General features: G+C 36.2%; 1 protein-coding gene across 8 annotated transcripts in view; it reads left to right on the forward strand.

Annotated features, from left to right (window-relative positions):
* Ghr (growth hormone receptor) overlaps positions 1 to 26,181 on the forward strand; it is a 260,632-nt gene that overhangs the window by 155,630 nt on the left and 78,821 nt on the right. For all 8 annotated transcript variants that reach the window (XM_013152807.3, XM_063257859.1, XM_013152809.3 and 5 more), the window contains 1 exon segment: positions 24,781 to 24,846. In XM_013152807.3, coding sequence (XP_013008261.1) covers positions 24,781 to 24,846 — 66 coding nt within the window.

Raw genomic sequence — 26,181 nt, forward strand, 5'->3', positions numbered from 1 at the left:
ATAGGTGTGTGATAGGAATTGCTCTTCTTCTTTTTTCTTTTTCTACATGTGTCATAGAAGATAAAGGAAATTTCTAAAAGAAGATCAGCCAAAAATCACAAGAGTATAAGGGAAATTTAAGGGTAGCATGTTCAAGTGGAAAATGAAAAGCAGGACAGAAAGTCCTGAATGCCAAGATCAGTTGTGCCATTCCAGCCACAGGGACATGCGTGGTAAGCGCAGCGATGGTAGTGAAGCTAACCTGAGTCTGAACCAAGTCCTTGGGACTCCTTGTGGTACAAAACTTGCCCGTCTCTTTACCCCATGCAAGTACTCTCTCTCAGGTTCACAGTAGTATTTGCAGGTCTCTTTAGCAGCTCTCTACCAGCTTTCTAGTAGAAATCATTTCTTTTTCTCAAGATTTTGTGATCTGGAGAATGAATTAGTTTGGCTGCTGGGTTGTCTTGGATTTTCTGAGATACAGACTTGCAAGTGATTTATTGGGGAATTGGATGAGCAAGAGATTGATTAGGAGAAATGTCTGTGAGGGAAAATGGACAGGGAGATGGAGGAGGCTAAAATACAAGTCTGACCCTTGTGAAGAGAAAAAGAAAGAATGAAAGGAAAAAGAAAAGGAAAGGAAAGAAGGATGGGCAAAAGGAAGGGAGTGAGATCTTACAGAGCCAGGTGGTGCTAAGAAAGTTTTGGCAAGATCGGTGGCACGTTTTCAAACCAAAGTCACTTAACAAAGAAATTGTCAGTCTCTTTAAGCACCAGCCTTGGTATCCTTTTCATGCTAGGTCATAGGCTGGGATCAGAGTGCAGCAGCTGAGAGGGGTGGACCATTAGCTCTCCACCATGGAGACCACCACCATCACCACTGAACCTTTTTAGGACAAATTTCATGGCAGAGTTTAGAGATGTTGTCTTATCTTCCAGATGAAGAAATGCATTAAGGAGGATGCTTCATGAACCATTACATCCATTTTTATTTATCCTATTATGTAATTGCTAGTCGCAAGGAATTTTCAGTATTTTCTCCTGACCTTTAGATGTGTTATCTATGTATCAGTCTTGCTAAGACCACTCTTTGATAGACAGTTACATTGGTCCATGTGTATATATAAAAGTGTCTAAACTTATGGTTGGACAAATATGATTATTCATCTAAATTTTGTTAGTATAAGGCTTTTCTGTGGTTTAAAATGCAGGTAGGGTGTCCAAATTTTCCCTTTACTTTTAAAAAATTCTAAAGTAGCACAAGTTGACATTAGTGAGGAAAATATGAAAAGCACTTTTCTGACATCTGTGAAAAAATAAAATTTCATAACAAAATAATTAGAAAATAATAATTAATACACTGTGTGTATTTTTTTAAATGGCCAAGTTGTTATTCAGAGCAGAGGTCATATACAAAGAAAGACTCATGAAAACAAGAAATAAAAGAAAAAATTTTTCTTTCCAGTGAACAAGAAAGTAGTAGTATAAATGGAACAAATTACTATATACCTTAAAATATTTGTGAAAGAATGGAACAATTTGGTAAATTATTTGAACTGCTCCCTACTTCCTATTCATTTATGTTTTCTTTCTCTCCAGAGTATCTCATATATGAGATACTCTGTGAGATATTTGAGCTTGTGTGCTTGACTTATTTCACTTAATATGATGTTCTTGAGTTCTATCCATTTGATTGTGAATGCCTCCAGTTTATCTTTTTTATAGCAGAGTAGTACTTCATTGTGGGTCCAAAGTTCACATGGGTCTCTCCTGAGCTTCTAGTACTGAACACCACCCCCTACCTCGCTCACCCAGGCAGCATTGTGACTGTGGTAACTGCTTTCTATTCAACTACATTTAAAAAGTTAAAATTTCCTTAACCTGGAATTGAGAGTCTCCCACAGTCCACTCCTAACCCATCTTTTAACTTGATTACCACTGAACACACTGTTTCAATTCATGTGAGATATTTGATCTTATCTAAATGAGTCTCGCTCATCCAACACTTTCTCTTTCTTATAATGTATATTTTTATGGCCTTCCCATGAGCCAAGTCCAATACAGAAGTATATGAGGGACAAAATAGATGTGGTTTTCTGCCATCTTAGATTTTTAAATCTAGTAAAGTGCCAACAGATACTGGCAAGTACATGTTTGCAACTCATGTCAGCATCTCAAAAATAAAAGAATAGGGTGCCTTGATGGAGCACTAGAGGAGTGTTCTCTTTTAGTAGAGTCATCATACAGAAATGGAATTTCAGCTAGAGTACAAGTAAGAAAAGAAAGGCATTTCATAAAGAGGTTGAGACTTGTGATGTAAATTCCATCATTTTCAAAATATTGCTATGATTTTATCAAATCTTTCCTGTCTCTTTTGAACTTGACCATTCTTAAAATTTTTTAATGTGTATCTTGTACATTGCATGAAGTAATATGTAAGACATACTGTATTTATCTCCTATCAAACTCTATGACTAAGGAAATCTAGATCTATGTCTGATTTACTTCTATATTTACTATGATATTTAGGATAACATAAACTTGTTGCTATTATCACAATTCTTGATATGTGCTTGAATGTAGAAGGAAATACAGCCACAGAATTCTCAAATTCAACCTAACAAATTGATCACAGATAAAATAGTTTCTGTTGTAAATGAAGCTAAATTCTTTCAGGACAGGATTTTATGAGTGTATCATTTATTGTAATAATCCATTATCATATGAATTCAAAGTTTTAAAAAGCAAACCTGTCTGACTTCTAGTCCAATTAATATTTTATCATACCTCTTCAGCAAATAGTATCACTGTCTTTGAGAACTTAACTTTTTGTTTTAATGTATAAAATTAGCATGTGTATTCAGATATAATCTTATATTACAAATGAATAGGCCTTTAACTTATAGATCAGCCCATAATAATATAAATATTAATTTTTACAGTTTGTACATTTGTCATCTCCATCTTAATATCTATTCTCTTGGGAAAAAAGAATATAAATGAGAAAAAATGAGGTATTTTTGATATATGCCAATCTCTAATCTTTATTTCAATGTTCTTTGAGAAAAACACATTTAAATGGGCCTGGCTTTTTATCAGGATTATTTTAATATCATGTTTATTTTCTGAAATATATTACCAATTACATGCAGAATTTTGCTACAATTAGAATTGCAATTCTCACGGTATAATGCCTTGAAATTCTAACATAGGAATGCACCTCATCTAAATTCAGTGTTATTATATGTGATCTTACTACCCTACCTCTCAGTGTTTTATTGTTTGATGGAGACTTATTGAGTTGTTAAATTGCCCGGGTGGGGCTTGAACTTGTAATCAAGCTGAGTCAGTACCATAGTGTTGAGACTACAAGCATGTGCTACCCTTCCTGGCCTGAATGCCTTTTAACATATGTTAAACTTGTTAAATACTTTAAAATTTGAGCTAATTTTCATGAATGTCTCCTCTACAGCAAATATTTGAGTTCTACCCAATTTACCTCTATATTCATCTTGTTGGGCAAGAGATGCTTGTTGACAGTTGGAGAATCTTGGAATTCATCGCTGACACTATTCTATCATCATCCTTCAGCACTGCAATCTACTTCCACCCCAAGACGCCCTCACACATGCCAGTCACGTTGAATTGACTAGGACTTTCTTTGTCCTTCAGAACAGTGGAAAAGATTTCATCAGTCAATTAATCCAATACATCTGCATAATTTTATCTGCTTCTACATCTTCCCATATGAATGTTTTCATTTTATTTATCACTGGAAGAACATGTAATTATTACCTTACAAGCAGAAAGTCCTTCTGATAACTAGTATGCACGAGCTTAATTATGGACCCTTATTTTGTTTATAGTTCATACATCTGACTTCTTGACTGCAAGCTTCTTAATGCACTGAGCCTTACTTCATTTTTATAAAAAATACTTAAGAAATTTTACTGAAAATGATAAAATACAGAAACATCAGATTCTCATTTTAAAGTAAAGTGGACAGCATCTCCCAGAACTTTCTTGGCCCTGCACCCATTCTTGTTTCTATTAAAAAACAAAATAAAACCAAAGTTTCTAGTCCAAAACAACAAATGAACCTGCTGGTAAGCTTTTCTCATGGTTCTCAGCCCTACCCTAATTATTTTTCTAAATGTTAGTTTTAGCTTTTCATGTTACTGTTACGGAAAGCTGAACAATTTGATCAAAATCTTAAAAAAAAAAAAAAAACAGGAAAAAGTGCATGTAAACTATTTCAATGATTTAACTTTGACATTGTATTGAAGATGTGTACCTTAAAAAGAGCTCCTTGGTAGAAAAGAAAGAAGGGAAAAGGGAAATATACAAATTTCTATACATACACATGACAGCTAAGATGATTGTACTACTAATTCGGTTAGTTCTTGGAAAAGAACAGTTAATACCCATATTATTGGATCATTTTTATGTCTATATTTAGTAATCTGAGCAACTCTTTTGAAGATAACATATGCAATATAAAAAGCATTTCTAAATACCTATCATCTTGTTTTGAAAGTCTATATTGTTATTGTTTTTTGTTATTCCATTAGTTGTCTGTCTCTTTTTTCATTTTGTTTTTCTTTTCTGTTTTTTTCCCCTTTAAAATAAAAAAATACAGTTCCTTGAAAATATATAAAAGTGACAGTGAGTGAATGAATTAATTAATGAATGTAATGTCTAAATGTCATGAAATATGGAAATGAAACAAAATATTAACTAATCTCAGATTAGTTAACTTTTTTGATGGGTGATGAGGGAGAATTGAAATATTTGTAATAGGAAAATATGCCTTATCCTAGGCCTACCAAAGGTAAGCATTAAGAAAGAGGGTTATCTGGTTGAAAAATAAGTTGGCACTGCAAAGTACAAATGGTTGAGCCAAGTGCAAATTTTATAGGCCAAACAGAATTTTCACAAGTCCAATGACTTGAAAACTACTTGTACTCTGGCTCAAATGATACTGTCTTGCTGCCTGAAGTTAGCAGTCTGCAGATGAATTTGGGAACTGAACCAAATGTTGGCCTTTCATTTCTCAAATTACAGTTTAGTGATCCCAGATCAGAAGGCATTCCATACACAATTTAGTAAAATTAGCAACATAAATTTAGCACCAGAGCGTAACTATGCTTTGTTCCCTCCAGAAATAAAACATGAACTCTCTTCCAATTGTAAGTCTGTTTATTACTTAATTCCAGATGTCATGACAGAGTTTGCACCCTACAGAACAGGAAGAAGTCTTTTTTATTACTCATAAAAGATTTCCTATGCGTCCATAAGAAATGCCAGAATGATGCTTGTGTTTGAAACATAAAAAAGTAAACATGCTGGGGAAACTGCGTATAAAAATGCTGCTCAAATTTTAAGGTACACTTAAATCACCTGAAGAATTACATAAAATGCAAGTTCTGATTCTAAAAAACTGGGGTGGGCTCTGAGACTCTACATTTCTAACCGGTTTCTGAGTGGTACTGATGCTGCTGGCCCAAATAGACAATATTGCTTTAAATAACAAGCTCTATGGACATGGAAAACAGTTTTTCCATGATGCACAAATTTTTCTGATTTGGGTTATAATTCTAAAGAAATAATCAATTAAAAATTACTGGCTTTCAACACTTTTAGGTCATTTATTATAAATGGAAAGTGAGTGCTAACTATTAATGTAAAGAATAAATAAAAGATAGAAAATAGGGGATTAGAAGGCAGATCTTTTGCAAAAGAGAAGGGAAAGGACAAAAAAAATTTAGGATGTGTTATGTACATATACCAACACCCCATGATGAATGTATTTACTATGTACTGAAAACACATACTAAATATATAATAAAAATTTTAAAATAAATATAACAAATGTAGCAAGAACATTTGCTGATCCATTAATTTGTGTTTTATTCTTACCAAGTCTTTTGGTTTCAGGAAGATTTTCTCCTTTTTTAAAATCTCTGTGTAAGAGCTCTAAAGATCCTCCCTTAACTGAAGAATAGGAAAATGAGTCTCGCTCATCCAACACTTTCTCTTTCTTATAAATCTCCTTTTTTAAAATCTTATAAATCTTTATAAGATTTTAAAAGCACTTTTAAAAGTGCTTTTAAAATCTTGAAAAGCACTTTTCTGACATCTGTGAAAAAATAAAATTTCATAACAAAATAATTAGAAAATAATAATTAATACACTGTGTGTATTTTTTTAAATGGCCAAGTTGTTATTCAGAGCAGAGGTCATATACAAAGAAAGACTCATGCAAACAAGAAATAAAAGAAAAAATTTATAAATAGAGCCACAGTGATGGCTGCAATTGAATATCCCTACAACTTGGTAAAACCTGTATAGGCTCCTTCAGACTTTAATCAATTGCATCCTTGACGACATGCAGAAACTGCATCAGCTTCACGTGAAATTTAAGTGTATAAACTATACAAGACTATGCCCTTAAAAGTTTTTAAAACTCCATGGCAAGGGAGAATAAGAAGGTGTTTCTCCAGTCTTACCAATGTGCTTCATACTTTTGAATATTTTGATGTTACTAATTACAGAAACTTTCAGCAGAAATGTGCATCAACTGAATATTTTCATTCTTAGGAGCCTTTTATGACCTCTAATCTGTTAGTTTTACTCCTAACTAGACGGTAACTGCTAAGCCTGGGAATCTCATCTCTACTGCTTCTCCTTAGCCCTAACCTACCACAGAAGTAAGCATTTAGGAAAGTCTTATTTAAATATGCTGATTAAAATGATTTTTATAAAATGATTATGTACTCAATTTGTCATCATATTTTTCATTATCAAGAAATAGATTTAAGGAAAATATTTTCAAATAACCCAGACATATTAATTTACCTTTATGTATATATCTTTCTGAATAAGTAGATACTGTAGTTAAGCTCAGGAAATGGGAAGGTACCTTCCAACTCTGCATTCTAATAGGAGAAATATGAAAAAGTAAACATACTCATTGAGCTTTTAATTAAAGAAAATTATGTAGCTATGAATTTTAGTATTTAGGAAACATACCTATTTTGTCAAACTGTTAAAGAAAATGTCAACAGAAAAAAATAATGTAAATTTATGCCCTAGAAATACCAAGTCGATTCCAACTATTAGAAATAAATATTATAGATTACTCATGTTCTAATGTGTCTTCTAGAACTACTTTGGAAGCTTCCAGCACTGTTATGTTACTAGTTTATGGCATACAGTTTGGTCCAGTTTTCCAATTTGGTGAGATTATCCTAATGATAACAACTGTATACAAATATTTTGTTTATTGTTTCTCCTCATCAATCTTTTTGCAAAAAAAGTCACAGACATGAAATTTCAGTGCCTGGCTCAAGGAAAGCCACGGAATATCAGAAATTGTCATAATGGAGCCAGTTATCAGATCAGGTATTCTCCAAGGGGCTGGAGGTTTTTCTTGAGGAGAAAAGGATAGACAGACACATGCAGCAGAAAAGGAAGAATAAAGAGTAAAAGAGAACACATGCAGGCAATGGTAAGGATGCTGCTGGTTGAAAGCATGTTTGCTTTATCAAGTGGTGAAAAAAGAAACGGAAGAGAAGAAGCACTTTGAGGAATTCAAATTGAATCTAGCAAGTGACAAGATGCCATTTAAATCCACAGCAGAGGCACGACAGACAAAAAGTGATATTTTTGGAATATTAATTGAGCAGTGCGAAGAATGTACTATAATCCCTACACAAGGCAAAAATCATGGAAGGCTTGAGAGTGGGGTGTGGATGAAGAATGAGGCCTCATTAGAGAAGTGCTGGGGAAGAAGAAAGGAATCAGAGAGTCCAAGAAACATATACAGAAAGGAAAAAGCCAAACTTATGATCTGACAGCTAGCAAAAGGAAGAAGCATAAGCAAGTCCAAAATTTTAAGTCTAAGAAAACAGTGATCATGCTATTATCAGGAAAGGGCAAAGATTTTTCTTTTTAAATTGCCAACTGTTTGTATTCAAAGATTCTGTGGTTTGTGCCCAGTGAACAAATTAGCAGTCATTTATTAGGTGCTAATTTTAAGAAACTATTATAACTCCAGTGTCATCATAAGAATACATGTCCTGCAGCTCTTAACTCTGTTGGAGGTAAAGTAACAAGCAAGAAGCAGATAAGGGCCTCATTACTATAGACTAAGGGCTTCATTCATGTATTTACCCATTCAACAAATGTTTACACCAAAAACCTTATACCACAAAAGTAAATTTTACAGGCCTTAGATTCAGATTGAGAGGATTTTAAAAATAGACATAAATACAAATAAATTCATAAAAAACTCAGTGTAAGTATTACGTAGATCTGTACAGAAAATAAAATATGATGATATCCTTAAAATGACTGGGAATGCCTTTTTCAGATTTTTAGTTGAAAGCCAGTCTCCCTGGGAAGACACCATTTGAGCTGAGCCCTAAACCAATTACACAAAGATCAGGCACTAGATGCAGCAAGAGCTGTAGCTGGATATGGGTGGCATATTTTTCAGCTAGGGCACAATGGTCAGAAAACAATGGTATGAGAACTGATAGAGGAGGAAAGGGGCCACTCTTGAAATGCATTGATCAGAAACATTAGTAACAAGAAGCACAATTCAAAACAATTGAAGCAATAAGGAAATTATCTCATTCATTTAATTAGAGAAACAGAGGTAGAACAGGCTTTAGGAATAACTAAATTTGGTGGCTTTGAATTCATTTCCCGAAAGGTTTTTGTTGTTACTATTTTGTTGTTTTCTTTTGTTTTGCAGTATTGGAGGTCAAACTCAAAACCTTCATATTGAGCTACATTCCCAACCCTTTTTTAAAATTTTAATTTGAGACAGAATCTTACTACGTTGCCTGGTCTGAGCTTGAACTCATGATCCTCTTGCTCATTCTCCTAGAGTGTTGGGATTAAAGGTGTCCAGCACTGTGCCTGACTCCCAAGTTTTGTTGTTGTTGTTGTTGTGTTCTTGTTCTTGTTCTTTTGCTTTTACCCTCTTCAGAGCATCAGTTTCATCTTCAATATTGGCATGAAATAGATGAAACAAGGAGTCTATGTTATTCTCTATAGGTCTTTTCCTTACATTTTTTTGGGAAGCCTCAGCAAGATTCCTCTTGAGTAATGTCCTCTTTGTTTGAACAAGTCACTTATTTCAGTGGAGAATGAACATCCTTCATCCACTTATACTTACTCTTGGAGTTGAAGGTTGGGTCAGCCTCCTTTGAGGCATATGATCTGCTTAGGGAAGAAATGGCTGCCTGAAAATAATCAGAATTCTGTTGGGAAGGAGGAAGATGGGGGGAAGGTTTATGTAAGCAATCAACCAGGTTTAGTAGTTGGAGGATCTTGGTGACCATGGCAGGGCTTTGGACTATACTGATTACAGGAAAAGTCACTGGAGAACTGTACTTTAATTTGATTTAATGTTTTGATAACTAATTGAACAAAGAAAAGGTGGGTACTCCAAAACTAATTGAGAAGCTACTTGGTAATCTAGGAAGAAGAGCTGGAAGCTTGAGCTACAATAGAACAAAGGGAATGGTGGGAAGTAAATGGAATGGAATTGACATAATTTGTAGCTGAATTAAATTAAGATGTGGGAGTTAGGAAAAATGAACACAGATCACATAGATCACAAGGTTCACAGTACCTTGTTGGATGATAAAACAAATTGCAAAGATAATGAAGAGTTGAGAAGGGGTTACTCAATAATTTTGTGTCAGAATGGAAATACCAGTTGAATATCAAGAAAAGAAACTAACGAGGCTAAATAGAGTCTGAAGTTCAGTGAAGAAGTTTAGACTAAAGGTAGGAATTTAGAACTACCAATTTACAGATGATATTCAAAGTCATAATAGTCCTCTCTTGGGGATAAATGGCTAGAGAAGCAGAGTAGAGTTCTGCAACAGTCCACCATGGATAACAGTCCACCTAACTGATAAGCCCAAGAAAACAGTTGCTGAGTTTGAAGGGTCGCCATGGAAACTGGGCATCATGAATGCTAAGCGAAAAGCACATTTTTAAAAGATACTTGTCTACATGGCCTAATGCAACTGGAAAGCTTTGATCAATAAATAAATAAGAAGGAACCATTGGACTCAACAAGAAAAGGTTTAGTTGAAGGTAAAAGGGCATGACTGAAGTAGATCCAGAATAGAAGACGCAGGAAGTGGAGACATCTATTTAGATAAATATTTAAGAAATATAGGAATAACAAAGCTTTGGGAGTACAAGACCTGAGAAACCAAAATTAGAGTATATATTTAAGGTGAAGTTTTTATCTTTTTTATTTTGAAGAGAATAAAACCAAATGAAATAAAACAGAATAGAATCAATTAAAACAAAACAAAAAAAAAAGAACATGGTACATGACTTCAAAACAAGATAAAAGGAAATCAATAATGGCTACCCTAATGCCCCTTGTCATTTTCAAAATAACTGCCCATACCATCAGGCATAATAAAATAAAACAAAATAGTACAGAATAAAACCATTAAAAACAAAACAATGGAAGCAAAACTGGACCTCAAAGCAAGATAATAATAAAACAACAGTGGCTACCATTATGCCTCTTGTTATCTTCAAAGTAGTTGCCTATAATGTCAGACAATACAATCAAACAAAACAAAATAGAATAAAATCAATCAAGACAAAACAATGAAAGCAATACAGGGCTTCAAAACAAAATAATAGGAAATCAATATTGGCTCCTATAATATATTTTGTTAACTTTGAAATAGCTATCCAGGCCATCAAATATAATAAAATTAGACAAACCGAAACAGAATAAAAAGGAAAAAGAGAAAAACACAAAACAAAACAAAGCGGTGTAAGGGTACACGTAATACAGAACTACAAAAAAAAAAAAAAAACAGTAAGAAATCACCAGTTAATAGATTACATATTATCATCTTAGAAATAGTTGCTCAAATCACAGTATCAAAGAATACAAAGTGGACATTCAAACAGTGAGACTGCAAACAGTTGTGTTCAATGATCCAACCAAAAACATTAATATGGTCAGCTATTTAACACCCCTAAACACACTTGCTGTTGTATCCTTTAGAGCTCTTTTTTTTCCCCTCTCTTTTTTACAACTAAATTTACACATTTTGGGTTTTATTACTCCTTAGTTCTTATTACTTTTTGGGGGGGGAGAGAATAAAGTCAAATATGGCAAAACAAAGCTGTCAGTCAAAACCAAGGATAGACATAGCACATGATGTAAAACAGAGTACAAGGTTATCAACAATGGTTATCAACGATGTCTCTTGTTTTCTTAAAAAGAATTGTCTATCTCATTAGATATTATAAAGTTGAACAAAACAGTAGAGAACAAGACCAATAAAACTTAGGCATTGTAAACATTACAGGACTTCCAAAGGAGACAATAGTCAAACCAGAATGGGCATCTTAGTGAATCTTATTGCCTTCAAAGTAGTTGCCTATACCCTCAAACTTGATACTATCATACAGAATGGAACAGAGTCTAATCAGTCAAAACAAGATAGTGGGAGTATTACAGGACTTCAAAACAAGTTAATAGGAAATCAAAAAAAGTTACTATTATATATTCTGCTAATTTTTTAAATTTTTCCCCTTAATTAAAACAAACATAAAAAATAACTAAATAATTTTTTAATGAATAAGGGAGAGATTGAGATAAAAGAGGACATAACAATATAACAATACAGGTCAAAGCATGACTGTTTCAGCAACCTAGTGCTTCACCACCAAATAACCCGACTTAATAGTAGTTACCATAGTGTCTGTCTTTTTCCTTGAAATATTTGAATAAAACTTCATATACTATAGATTCAAATATTTCCATATCAAGAAGCCCAGAATAAAGCCTTTCCAATTAATAAGTGAAAACTTTATAAGGCTTCAAGGCCACATAACGGGGAATCATGATTACCACATATTTTTATATATTTGAATCATTACTTACATTAGGGAAACTATTTGGTATTCACACATGGGAGATTGATTTATTTCACTTATGAGTATAGTCTCAAGCTGCGCCCATTTATGGATAAATATCTCAATGTGATCCTTCTTTATAGCTGAATAATACTCCATTGTATAGAAATACCACAATTTTTTTATCCATTCCTCAGTTGATGGACACTTGGGTTGTTTCCAAGATCTGGCAATTACAAATTGTGCTGCTATAAACATAGGTGCACATATACCACTGTGGTATGATGCTTTCAGTTCTTCTGGGAATATGCCTAGAAGTGGAATAGCTGGAATAAATCGGACTTCCAATCCCAGCTTTTTGAGAAATCTCCAGACTGACCTCCACAAGGGCTGCACCAGTCTACACTCCCACCAACAGTGTAGGAGAGTTCCTTTTTCCCCACAGCCTCTCCAACATTTGTTGTTGTTGGTTTTGTTGACCCTGGCCATTCTTTCAGGAGTGAGATGGTATCTCAGTGTGGTTTTAAATACTTTACTCCAGGCTCTTCTTAACTTGAGGAGACTTCTTGTGTTGAGAAGTCTGTTGTGATTTTGATGGGTTTTCCTTTATAAGTGATCTGTTTCTTTTCTCTAACAGCTTTTAATATTCTGTTCTTGTGTTGAATTTCTGTGATATTGATTATTATGTGTCTGGGTGTAGATTTATTTTGGTTATGGCTAGCTGGAGTTCTATATGCCTAACTTATCTGAATGATACTTTGTTTTACCCTGTTTGGGTAGTTTTCTGATATTATTTCTGTAAATAGACTTTTAATATCATTTGTGTTGATTCCTGCTTTTTCACTCACACTTACTATTTTTAAACTTTATAAAGATGTTTATTTGTTTCACTTAAACTGCTCACCTTGTCAGATTAAAAAATTAGAGCCAAATTGGTTTACATTTTTAAAATAGATCATCCCCTAGTTCCACTAAACACAATTTAAACACCAGCAATCTGCGTATCTTGCTGGTGAATTCACATAATACTTTAGTAAGTTATGTTTCTTTGGGTTGTCTTGCAGCCATTGAATTGTTACTTCCTGGTTCTTTGTTATTTTTGAGCCATCTTTCCTTTCACGATCACAAGCTACAAACCTGTCTTCAAGGTTTGAAAGTCTATCTTCAGTTTCTTTCAAGCGGTTTTGCCAGATTTTGATGGAGTTTTTAATTTCATGGGTATTTCTTTGAATGTTTCATGCACTCTAAATCTTATTTATATTGTTCATTCAAAGTTTCGCTCATTTTCCTATGCTCCTCTATTTTTTTATCTATGTCTTCCTTAGAGGTACTTAGCAATTCTTTTTTGTTGTTGTTGTTTTTCATTTCTTCTTTTACCTGAGATAGTATTTCTGTTCTTATTTCTTTTATAGCCTCATGAAGTTGTTTCTTTATGTTAGTTGCCATCACTTCAGAAATTTCAGGTGTGATTCCTGGTCTCTTACATGTTTACATCTCTTGGATTTGCTCTGCTTGAATTGGAAGCGAAAGTCTGCCTTTTGCTTTCTTGACATTTTCCTGGGTTCTTCCAGACAAGTGGATGGTGGGGTAGCAGGTGCTCTCCCTGCTGGCTGCAATTTCTCTGAAACAACACTATTAGGTTCTTCTTGCCAGTGCTGGCTACAGATATCTGATGGTGGGCATTGGGTGAGCTGGTGCAGGGCTGTCTGCTGCTTTTCCCAGCCTGCACTGGCTCCCCAATGGCTGGTGGAGTGTACACGGGGGTGGGGCTGGTCACCACCACCAGACCAAGCTGGTCACTCACAGGGAGCCCCCATGATGGCCATTAGAATGCACACAGGGCCAGGCTCAGCCACTGCCTCCAGACCAAGCTGATTATTGCAGGGAGCCTCCAGGATGGCCTCTGGAATGCAAGGTTCAGTCAGTCTGCATCCAGTTAGGGGCTGCTGGAGGAATCTGGCAGCAGTTCTGGTTCTGGGCTTACCCAGGCCAACTCCAAAATGGCTCCCGGCCAATCGCTGTCACCCATGGTGGGATTGAGTCCTCTGCACTCACTGCCAGCCAGTGCAAACCTCTGCATCCTCTGTTCCCCTCCACTGCCCCATCTCTTTGCAGAGGCCTCTGGGGTCAACAGCCACCACCATCACTGTGATTGGGCATCCCCAGATTCCAATGGTTCCTCTTGCACAGTGGGTCTGGCTCCAGGAGAAGGTGCCACCAGCTACCACCTTCTTCATTTAAGTTTTCTTTTTACTCCCTTGGTGGCTTCAATTCTCACTTTAGATTCTTCCTGGGTCCAGGGGACCCACTTTCTTCCTTCTTGTCTTCTCCATGATGCTCTATTCTAGCATCTGGACAGTGTCTCTCAGAGAGGCTCTTTTACTCCGCTTCAGTGCTGTTCTGCCATCTTTCCAGAAGCCTTGAAGTTTTTTGCTCTTTTTTTAATGAAAAAAGAAGAGAAACATCATATTGTGATTTTCATTTGAAATGATGTTGGTAGCCCAACTATTTCTGGTTTTTGTGTCCCTTTTCCTTACATGTTCATTTCCTTTAAAAGAAACAAGGCAATTTAGATTTTCCAATTTAGGGGAAAGGGCTAATGGCAAACAAGACTCACACATACTTTGTTGCCCCTAAATTATACTAGCTGCTGCTAAGAAGTATGTTATGTGTGAAATTTGCTCACATCTTAAATTTGAATCATATAAAGTCCTAGACCTTCCTTTGCCCCGTCTAGCCAAAGATGTCTTTGTCAGCCTTTTAAACTTGCACTCACCAGAAAGTGGAAAGAGCAGAAGTTGTATGAGGCTCCTGTTCTTCTCCATCCCCCATTCACCTCCTGGCCTCAGCACAATAAAAACTCTGTTCAAAACTTGGCTTGCTTTTTCTTTTCCCACATTCAATCAGGGAGCACTTAAAGCCATACAGTGTCCTCGTCCTGCCAAAGAAGCCTATGGGTGGTGGGGAGGCCTTGGCTGACACAAAGACGCACTGTTGAAGACATCTATGACCAAAGTAACAGCCACATATGGATTACCAATAAGGCTTTTGATTTTTTTAATGTCAGATCATCATCATATTAAATATAGTTCAAACAAGGAACACAAAACTCATATCTTTGATTTTAAAGCTTTGCCTGCCCTGTAGCTAGCAAAAATATAGCTACTTTTCCACTTAAATATATCACTTCCAGAATAAACCATGAAATTTTTAACACCTAGTATAATTTTATACTTTAAAGGATGTTGTATGGTTTGATTGACTATTTTGATATTGGTTTTAATTTTGTTTTGAAAACTTTAATTAAAGTTAGATGAAACTTAAGGTTCAGCACCCATAAAGGATGTTCTTCACTAGAACAGAGAACTGTTGAAGACACCGTGACATAGGAAAGTTAAAAATTATTATAGCGTCAGGTACTACTGCCCAGAACAGTCGCCTTATCCCTCTCCATTCGTTTTTGGCAAATCTTCTATTTCCTGCTGCAAAATACTATTTGGAACTTGTCCTCTATTGATCTTAAAGCAGCATTTAACAATTCATTTCTACAACAGCAACTCAAAAAATTAACTTAAAATAAGTTTTTAAAGGAAGTTGTATCAAATTTTTGTTTGTTTTACATGACTGGCATCTGGAAAATGAACATTCCTTTAACAAATAATATCTGACAGATATTAATCAAAATGAGGGGTTGTTAGAATCAAAGAGCAGGTTCTTGTTGAAGATCTAATGAGTCCAGATTTGGAAAAACTCAAATGAATTCTTACTTTCAACAAATTATGTTCTAACTGAAATGCAAAGAGTATAAAAATACACAATGTAAATAATGCAAGATATTGCATAGAATATACATGAGTGAGAGAAACAATAAATATCATGAATTTAGAGGTAATGGTAATCACAAAATAGGTGCTAGACCTAGGTTCTACGCCTTCTGCTAAACACTTTACATACCTTTTAAAATTTAAATCCTTATTCTACAGATGAGAATTACTTCTAGTTTCTTCCTATTCCAGATAAACCACGGAGAAAGGAACAGACCTAAATCAGTAGTGTGCGAGGTGGTGACCAGATGCTTTGGTCTAGGATGAAAGATTCTTGTACAAAACTAGAAAGAAATGAATCTTGGGGCCTGTGTAGTCTTTTCGCCACCGTATCCCATGCCAAGAACAGTGCCTTTGGATATAGCAGGTATTTCATAACCAAGTGTGGAACAAATAACTATATACTTGATGTCTATAACCCTAAAGTTAATTATTAAACTAAAACCTGTATTAGTTTTACATCCATTACAGTTTGAACTAAAATATTTCCCAAAGACATATATTCAGACATGGGGTTTTTGAAGGATGATTGAATCATGGGGATGTTATATTTATCAGTGGATTAATCCAATGATGAATTTATAGATGACTGCACTTATAGAACATGAGGCTTCTTTGGAGAACATTAAGTAGGGTGCATGACCTGGAAAGGTATAGTATTAGCCCTAGTCCCTGTTCCCACTCTAATTCAAGCCACAATGAGGTGAACAACTTTTCACTGTTATTCCTTGGTTGCCTTGATGTTTGTGCCTTGGTCAGCAGGCTGACCATGGACTGAAACATCTAAAATTTGAACCAAAATATACCATTTCTCATGTAAGTCTTATATGTCAGGTACTAGGTTCCATCAGTGAAAAGTTGACCAATACCAAGAATACAACAAAAATGCCTGAGGATATCAACTTTAGTGTGGAAAGGATTTTTGGCTTATGGCTAATCCCTTAACCACACTGTGTTTGGTTCTGTAGTAAGGCAGAGAGTGTGTGAAAGAGCAAAACTGTTCACTTCATGGCAGCCAGGAAGCAAAAAGGGAGACAGAGAGAAGGGCAGGAACAAGATAGTAGTCCCCAAGTACAAGTCCCTATGACAACTGCCTTCATCTATTAAATTCTGACACTGTTAATGGTTTAATTTCCTGAAGAAATTAGAACCATTATGATCCATCAACTGGCAGACAGAATTTAGCACATGGCCTTTGAGGTATATTTTAGAACCAAACATCAACAAAACCATATATCACATAGCCTCAGGGCTCATCCCTGAAACCTCCCAAGTCCCGAATCCCAACTTCTGCCATGAAGGATAGAAGTGGAAAGAATACATCATAACAGATCAGGCTTATGCATTCAGATGTGCAGTTTTTGAAAGCCATGACAGGCGGAAAAGCTCCAGCTCAAATAGAATCTAATAAATCCTTCTGGCTGGGATACTTCTGTAAGATCTATTCACTGGTGATTCTGCACCCTTAAATCATTCTATTTGCTTCTCACTTCCTCTGCTTCCACTGCAGGAACTTCTCTGGTGCTCCTGAAACCCATTTCACCACCAGTTTTCTCCTTTCCTTCTGCCTGGAAAGTTCTTCCACAAAATACCTGTGTGGTTTACCACACTACTTTCACATCTATGGCACCACTCTGCAGCATCCTATTGCTCCACACTGCTGCCTAGCATATGTTACATATCTGCCCATCCCCAGTTCTCCAGTACACACACACACACACACACACACACACACACACACACACACACACACGTACATGTGAGTTCTGGAAAGAAGAAAGAGTGGCAGAAACTCAGACATGTTTATGAAAGTTACCTTTGCTCAGAAGAGAAAGAATACATCCTAAAATTTATACTTAAGTATATGCTTTCTCAGAACAATTTTTACATACCATGTTTCTAAATGCCACCTAGTCTGAACTAGAAGCTCCATGAATTTCCAGCCAAATCCAAGAATTTAAGAATTATTTCTGCCAGTAACAGTCTAACAAGGAACAGGAACCACATGTCTAAGTATTAGAAGACCAGCTTGCTGCTGTATGCAAGCCAGGCAGTTGCATTCATCTAAATAAAGGAAGTGAGTAGAGAAAATCAAAGAAGCAGTTCCACTATTTTGTTCTGTTACCTGAGATCATCAGGGGCTACATAAAATATGCTGTGATTGCCTCAGGTTCGAGTATTCCTAGTCCAAATTTGTGTGAAGATTTGATGATGTGTTTTATATTCTCTGATTTTTCTTTTGTACAAACTAAAAATCCAGAGAACACAAAATCTCTAATAAAATAATAACATAAACATATAATGCTTCACAAAATTTTTCTTTAAATAAATATTTACTTACTTTACAATATGCCTTTACAGTGTTTAAAAAATTTTTGTAATGCTACAATAAGTCAAAAGGAGGATGAGACATGATCGTTGTCTTCAATATGAGTTTACTGTTTATGGGGAAAGTCAGATAACTGAGATATAAGTCTTGTAATGATAAGTGATTTCAATCATCAATCATTGTACTGACCATGGTCAGTATTTTTTAAGTGTCATGGAAGCATGAAGAATGAAAAGACAGATTCTAACTGGAAGAAATGAAGAAGGAGAAGACAAACTGGCCTTGAATGGGGAGATGGAATTTACACAGGGTTGTATGGTAGAGGGCCTTGATTTTCAGCATTTGCCAATACTTGTGAATTAAGTATCCTCGCAATGGCTAATTTCAAATTAATGGTGTGATGTCGCTGAACACACACTCGAGAAAGATGCCAGCTCCAGCACACTGTCCATGAGTTATCATTTCAGCTCTAGATTTATTTATATTAGCCTATATTTTCATTGAGTAAGTTCAAGGTATTAAAAGCATATGAAATAACATTATAATGGAAGAGACACTTGTGTCCTTCTCCACACTTGTTGACTTGATCTGATAGACTCTTGATCTGTCCTTCCATTCTCAATGACATTGTCCTGACTGGATATCCCCTGATTGATCTTGGTCCAATGCCAACTCACGATTCTGTATGATCCTTTTTAGCATTGTGAGTAATCTAGTTCTTACTATCATTTATCCTACGGGACTTGCTTACTGTATTCTCCATAATGAAAAGAAACTTTTGAGGTGGGACAGCTGGACAGCAAGTTTCATTGCTTTTGTAGCAGAAGAAAAGGAATGCCAGAGGAACTGCTGGGAAGTTTTGTGGAAGGGAGATGTACATCAGCTAAGACCCAGCATTCATTGGAATGCTCCCCTAGATACCTCTTATGAAAACACCAATTCTAATGTGTTCTTCAAAAGCCACTGCACTTTTAACTGGCCTTACCACAGATACAACTACCTTTGGAAAGTCAGGTTCTGATATCTGTTCTTAATTGCAAGTAGATGTCCTCAGTGCGTGCATAAGCTTATGTTAGGCGGATGTTTGTATAAAACTTACCATGCTGAGTGAGCACTGCCAGACAGGAAAGTAATATGAGAATGCTGAAGTAATTAGGAAACTTCTGCATTTATTCTTCTAAGCCAAACATAGGGCCTATAAGAATAAAGGCCTTTATGATCTCTCATGCACATTGACTGTGGTTGTCTTGAGCTACTTTCAAAACACATATGCAGCAAAATAGAGCTCTTACAGACTTACACATGTACATGTGCATCTTTTCATGATGCTGGTTTTTCCACCAAACTTGCTATGTATTATTTGACTGTCAAGCCACTCTTCTAGCATTAAAAATGCTTGACACCACCAGCATCATTTCATGGCTCCTTTTTGTTTGTTTGTATAAATTCTCTTTCTCATGTAATGTGCTCTGTGATTTATTATTGACTTATATAAGAAACACACACTCCCTTGTGGAGATTGCGGAGGTAATGCTGTCCCTTTGAAAGGCTCAGAAATTTCCTGTTCAGATTACCCAGGCTTTTTCAGAGCTGCCAAGAGTCATAATGCACATAAGATAATACTCTTTAACTCAACAGAAACCGTGGGTGGGAACTCAATTAATCTAATGAGCCACAAAAGACAAGAAATTACCACTTAAGATAATCCCTGGACTTGGAGTAGTAAGGGTTCCTCTTGACCAAAAGGTCAACTGCAACATGAAAATTGGCTGAGTAATACTGCCCATGACTTAGTGAAAGGAGCCCGCACTGTCAGCATGCCACATGTTTTACCTGTTGCTCACAGATTGACTCTTGCCTGAAGGGTGTTTCTGCCTAAAGCATGAGCAATCCGGTTCCGCCAATATTCTTTCCAGAATATCTGTATCATCTGAATAAATAGGTCTTCTGATTTATCAAGCACCTCTTGATGAATATCAGCTGTGGAAGAATAGTGAGGAGTCCCTACTAATAGAGCCCTGAAGAATATACAGTGCTCTAACTAGGGTAAAAAAAAAAAAAGTATAATGAAGATTTCTCCAGTGCGTCCCGTAATCTTGTCAGAATAGTCACCTGGCAAGGAGGGGAGTGAAGAGAAATGTAAGCAGCCAGGTTCACGGGACCTTACTAACCTAGATTGGCCTGGCCCTTAGACAAGTTAACTTTAAATCCAATACCTATCAAAGGTTACTAATAATAATACCACTTCAGAGTATTGTTAGGAGAGTAAAAATTGAAAAATCCATAAAATATGCTTCATGTGATGCCTGGTACATATTAGATTTACTATAAACAGACTAGAAATATCACATACATATTTTTTCACTTTTCCACCAAACCAGGTACTTCAAAGGCAGCGGGATGGTAAAGCATCAATGTGGCCAACAATCACTTTGAAATTGAGCCTTCCCAGGGGCAGATTGGAGAGGGATAAAGACTCCAAAAAGAATATTCTTTGGCAATGGAGATTTTAGTTTGACAGAAAGGAGGACTAGAAAGGCAGTGGTGGATCTGAACAGAACTGTAGAGGTTGATATCTGAGCAGAAAAATTTTCAGGAATCTGATCAAGGACTAAGAGACTTCCAAAAACAGGAAAGCAATCAACAAATGAAATTTTCAAGGGGAGACACTATTTGCTGCCAATAAACCAATTGTGTTTGATTCCCATATAACCCCACAAGTCAAAATTTAAAGCATTTGTAGCTCATCTTCATCCTTTCATTTATTCAGCAAGCTTTGTTATTCTACTAGGTACCACTTCTGTGCTTATTGCAGATTATAAAAATGAAAGTGATAAAAACACTCCAAGGGACTCACTGGGCACCATAAGGTACAGGTAAATAAGCAATTACAATCGGGAGTATGAGAGTGGTCCCTGTGGCTGCTGATTGAGGGGAGTCCAGCTTCCCGAGGGAGAAAACCCAACCTTTCAGAGGAAGTCTGGAAATAAACATTCCATGACAATCATATGAGCATTATCATTGTCATAACCATAAATAATAATGACAGTAGTTAACACTGACCAACGCTTATTTTATGTCAGATGCCATTTTACACGCATCATCTCCTATGTTTGCATAGAGTGATTGCTTTTTATTGTACTCTATTTCCTTGGCTTACATCTGTACCATCTATTCAAGTTCTAAATGCCTTTCACACACACACACACACACACACACACACACACACACACTGGTAAATTGCAACACTTACCACATCATTGATCCTCCCACTTTCATTCCCTTAATAATATGCTAGAGAGTTGGAAGTGACTGTATTTAGTCTCAGGCTGAATTTTTTATATAAGTGAATTTGCAGTCCTTACTCTGGAGTCTCTGACAGAAACAGAACCCAGTGCTTGAGTGGGAAGTATCTAAGCAGCCAGGTTCTTGCTGGATTATCACACCATTATTTTCTCCTAAGTGCAATGCCTTAAGCCACAAAACCCAACATGAAAGTGTTGCCAAGCTTTCCAAGTGAAAAGACATAACCCTATGGTCAAGACAGTGGCTGCCTAATACTATTAAAATAAAATAACAACAAGAGTATCCAACATTTACAAGTCACATGTATTGTAGACTAAATGATTTGCATGCACTAGCTGATTTAAACTATACATGTATACATACGTGTTTCAATTTACAGACAGTGAAACAGAGGTCTAGATATATGCCTTGGTTGAAGAGATAAATTATAAGCTGGGCATAGAAAAGAAAGCTTAGATTGCAGTTATCTCTAGACTTTGGATCTTGTTCTTGGCCAAATCCATTGAGAGAAGCTCCATCTTCTCTCATGGCTGAGCATGTGATTAGGATTACTAATTTTTCAGCTTAAATTAAATTATTTTTCAGGAACTTCCCCAGTGCATCTCTGGTTTGTCCAATTTAACACATCCTGACTCAGGTGTTCTACCCACCACCAACAGATCTTGGCTCTTTACATACCCTTGCTGCCTTTATCTAGAAGGTGCCTGGGCCCAACTGCCTTCTTTCCTTCTCATCACTTGTTTACCCTAATTTAACACCTGTCTCAAAGAGTCACTTTCCCCAGAAAGCTTGTCCAGATTTCTCAAAACCCACTCCATTGAACCTCCGACATGTGACCACCTCTCTTATATATTTCTACCTAAAACTCTAGGGTGCAAAAGGCTGCAGAAAATTTATTTTATAACCCTAGAATTTACAAGTCCCTAGAGGACCACTTTACTGATCTGCTGGAAATCAATGATGAATGGGTTCTCTGCAGGTCATCACTGAGATCAAAGTTTGTGATGGCCTCATTAATTTTTGTTAGCGTTGGAGTTGTAATTCTCTGCTTATGCTCTTTACTTGCTTCTCTTTTCCTGATCAGCACTTTAGGCATTAGGTACATGTCTTTGACAGTAATTAAAATTGATTACGGAGTATGACACTTCCATTTGCTAAGACAGCACAGTTTCATTCAATACACTTTACTTTTGCAACCAGCATCCTCTCAGCTCTGGCATAAATCTGTGGTCTTTCCACAAGGATGCCATTTGTTCCTTTTATGTCTTGATTCACCACATATTGCAAAGAGTGTTGGCTGAGTAAGGCTTTTTGCTTCATGAAACTATCACCAAATGTGTCAGAAAGGAGAAAGCACCAGATGTCTGTTTGCAAGGAAAAAAATCCGAGTCAGGGAATCTAAGGTTTCCCCAGAATTTCTGGTCTTGATGTTTGACTCAGCACTGTCCTTGGGGGTCTCAGAACTGACCCTCACATTCCATTTCAGTCATTATTCTTGAAAGCTTGTCAACTTTACTGTATATCTGAGGTCTGGACTCTGATGTCCATTAGTTTTCTTAGAGTCATGTCAAAATTTAATCAAATTTACTGGATAATTTTGAGCAAGTTAACATGTTTGTGTTACCATGTTTAACTTATTTTTAAACCACTTTATTGAATTATGAATGACATTCAGCAAGCCGTGTATGTTTAATGATACAAGTCATTAGTTTGAAAATAAATATACATCTGTGGAACCTTCACCTCAATCTGTGCCAAATGCCTGGCCAACATCTCCAAAAGTGTGCCTCCACCCTTTTTATTATTATTTCTGTGAACTTATTTGCTTTTCCTTGAGTTATCAGAACTTTCTCAGAGCATACTTCTGGTGAAACAAGTCATTTCACAGTTATAAGTTATGTAAAATTATTGAAATTTGATAAAAGTGACATTCCGGTGTTCCACTCAGAGCAGAAGACTATGAAGCAAAATGCTTTTTGAGTTGCAGCAATGAATTAGTGATGGGAACAGGAGTTATTCAACCTATGAATGATAATAATAAAGACTTAAGAGTATCGGGGTAACTAGCAGACTTGAAGGCATTGTTACAAATGTACCTTTGCTTTCTGGTCACCTTAAAACTTATATGTAATATGCTATTTACTCCAGGAAAAATATACTTTTTTTCACTTTTGTGATTCATTTTTTTATGTGGTACTGGAATTGAATCCAGGGCCTTTCCTCTGAGCGGTATTCCCAGTGTCTGTCTGTCTGTCTATTTCTCTCTCTCTCTCTCTCTCTCTCTCTCTCTCTCTCTCTCTCTCTCTCTCTCTCTCTCTCTCTCTCTCCCTTTTCCCTTTCCCTCTTTTATTTTGACGTGGGACCTTGCTAGTCCATAAGTTGCCTAGGGTGGGCTTGTGATCAACACTAATTGTATACTGTGTCACCCACAACACACAGACTCTGAGAGGAAGCCCCCAGCCATCAAATAACTTTCTGGCATAAAAAACTACACATCACTCCAGAGTTTCCAAGGACTTAGGAGCTTATATGTCTGCAAATAAGAAGAAGACAAAATATATATTTCACAGTATCACAAATAGTAGCTTCACTGGCCTTGAGGAAAAGCTCAGTGTTTGTTGTGGGTCTGGGCCACAATTGCTGCTCTAAGTATAACCCAGAAGGAACATGATCTGACCTGGGGAGTTTGGACAAACAACATTCTCCACCAAGCCCAAACAACAGCACACACTTTTGTAGCTGAGATATTTTCAAAGCCACTCACATGGAATGCAAGTACATTGCTCATTTTCCATTTTTGCCTGATTTTAACAGAACCTGAAACTGGTATTAATCAAGTTACAGTTGGTTTTATAATAGATAACTTCACACACCATCTTCCATCACAAAGTTCTGCGTCTCTATTGTCCAACTTTTTTTTTCTTTTTTGGTGCCAGGGATTGAACTCACAACCTCATACTTGCCAAGCAGGTGCTTATGCCACTGAGCTAAATCTCCAGCCTCCAACTTTTGTTTTACCCTCATTCCTTCCTCACTCCCTGGACTGTTCACAGGTTTATTTCTATTACTTCTGAAGATAAGTGTTTTTTTAGACTGTTATTTTTTATACTGCTTTTAAAAATTTTGTTCCTTCTCCATTTGATAATACTCAAGTTTGAACTTTAACTCCAGACGAAGTCATTTTTTCTCATTATTCCCTACTGTGTCTATGCATGAGACCAGAGGTAACAAAGCGCAAAAGTGTCCATCTCCTCAGATTTTTATTAGTTCTTTTTCGTGGATAGATGCAATTTTAATTTTTAGAAAAGGGTTACAGCAAACGAGCAGGTCAAATTTTGTCATCTGACCATGATGCTGTAACAAGGTCGCATCAGATCAGTTATTTTGCAGAAATGACTAATGGTTTCCTTCTTTCTGTTCCAGCCGTCACAGTCACCCTCAACAGAGCAAACCTGAGTCTGCAAAGAGTTAACGCAAGCCTGGAAACAAGTAAGAATTTCAGTCATGTTGCAGTCTCAAGTGTTATTTTCCATGCTCTACTGTGCTATCTTGCCCTATTTCCTTTGATATTGATAACTGAGCCACTAAACCAAAATTTTAAAGAAAAGTAAAAACAATTTTTCAGGGTTTATTTTTCAGTCTCTCTACAAAGCTGTTTCTCATCAGTTTTGCTTGTGGTTGGAGATGAAGTAAGACCAAAGTAATGGAAGGAAAAAGAAGAAATGATTTATTGTTATGAATCAACAATGGGTGAATTTAGAAAATTTCCTCTTTCTAAAGCCATTTTAAAATCATTGCTATCGATATTTTAAAGTAATTATCTAATTATTACATTAGCAGAAAGCTAAACTGATCCTTCCAAATTGTATGTTTCAAAAATTCTCCCTTTACACAACTGTCTCCTCTCCTTGGAATGACACACCTCCCCTTTTTGGCCTTCAACAGTCTCTACATCATACATAAGACTTAACTCAAACATTAAATCTTGGGGAAGCTTCCCAAATACTTTCAGCCCAAACAGATTTTTGCCTTTTGTACTTCCGTGGAACTTGGTCTGTGGTTCTCCTGCTTCAGTGTGTGTGTTGACACTGTGTACTGAACTCACTAGATTGTGTGGGGTGCATGAATGAATTCATTGCAATCAACGTTAAGTCAAAACTCATGTTTTGTGCTTTTTCTAAATCTCTTACATCACATAAAAATCACTGATCTCATAGTAAGTACTTTTTATTTAAATTTTAAGGGTAAATATTTTTCACCAGTTGTAGCATGTGTTTGAGTTCCTATTATGCAATAAAAAAAGGGAAGACAGTGTGACTAATTGAGCTTAAGCTATTACTGTTTTGCTGGCAATTCTAGTATCATAAAACCATAATTTGGATTTTATGACTAAATTACAGAGTAAATTTCTAATGTGCGATTTAAACATAATTTCCTTGGAGGTAACCCAAATTGAGGGTTGATGCTATTTTTAACGAATGGCATCCACTTGTTATTTGTGCCAGACCACAAACCCTGCACAATCCTCCTGATTTAGAAGAATCTGACATGTTAATCTGCTCCTGAGTAACATGAGGGAAAGTTTAAAAAATGGGTAGTTGTTTGATTATGTTTGGATTATACCAGCTACTATATTCCTAAGATTCATTAAACAAATAAAATGACCTTTCGCTTTCAGTAAAGAAATGAGGAGGAATCATTTAAGGGTGTTTTACTGATGGTGTACAAGTTACATAGGAACTGTCCTCCACCTAAGACATCACCCTCTGCTTTTCCCTCAAGTGGTACTGTGTTTCCCCCAAATAAGACCTACTCAGGTTTTAG

This window comes from Cavia porcellus, unplaced genomic scaffold (genome assembly GCF_034190915.1).
Source record: "Cavia porcellus strain 051 isolate PalLab524CR breed Dunkin Hartley unplaced genomic scaffold, mCavPor4.1 scaffold_11, whole genome shotgun sequence".
Taxonomy (NCBI): domain Eukaryota; kingdom Metazoa; phylum Chordata; class Mammalia; order Rodentia; family Caviidae; genus Cavia; species Cavia porcellus.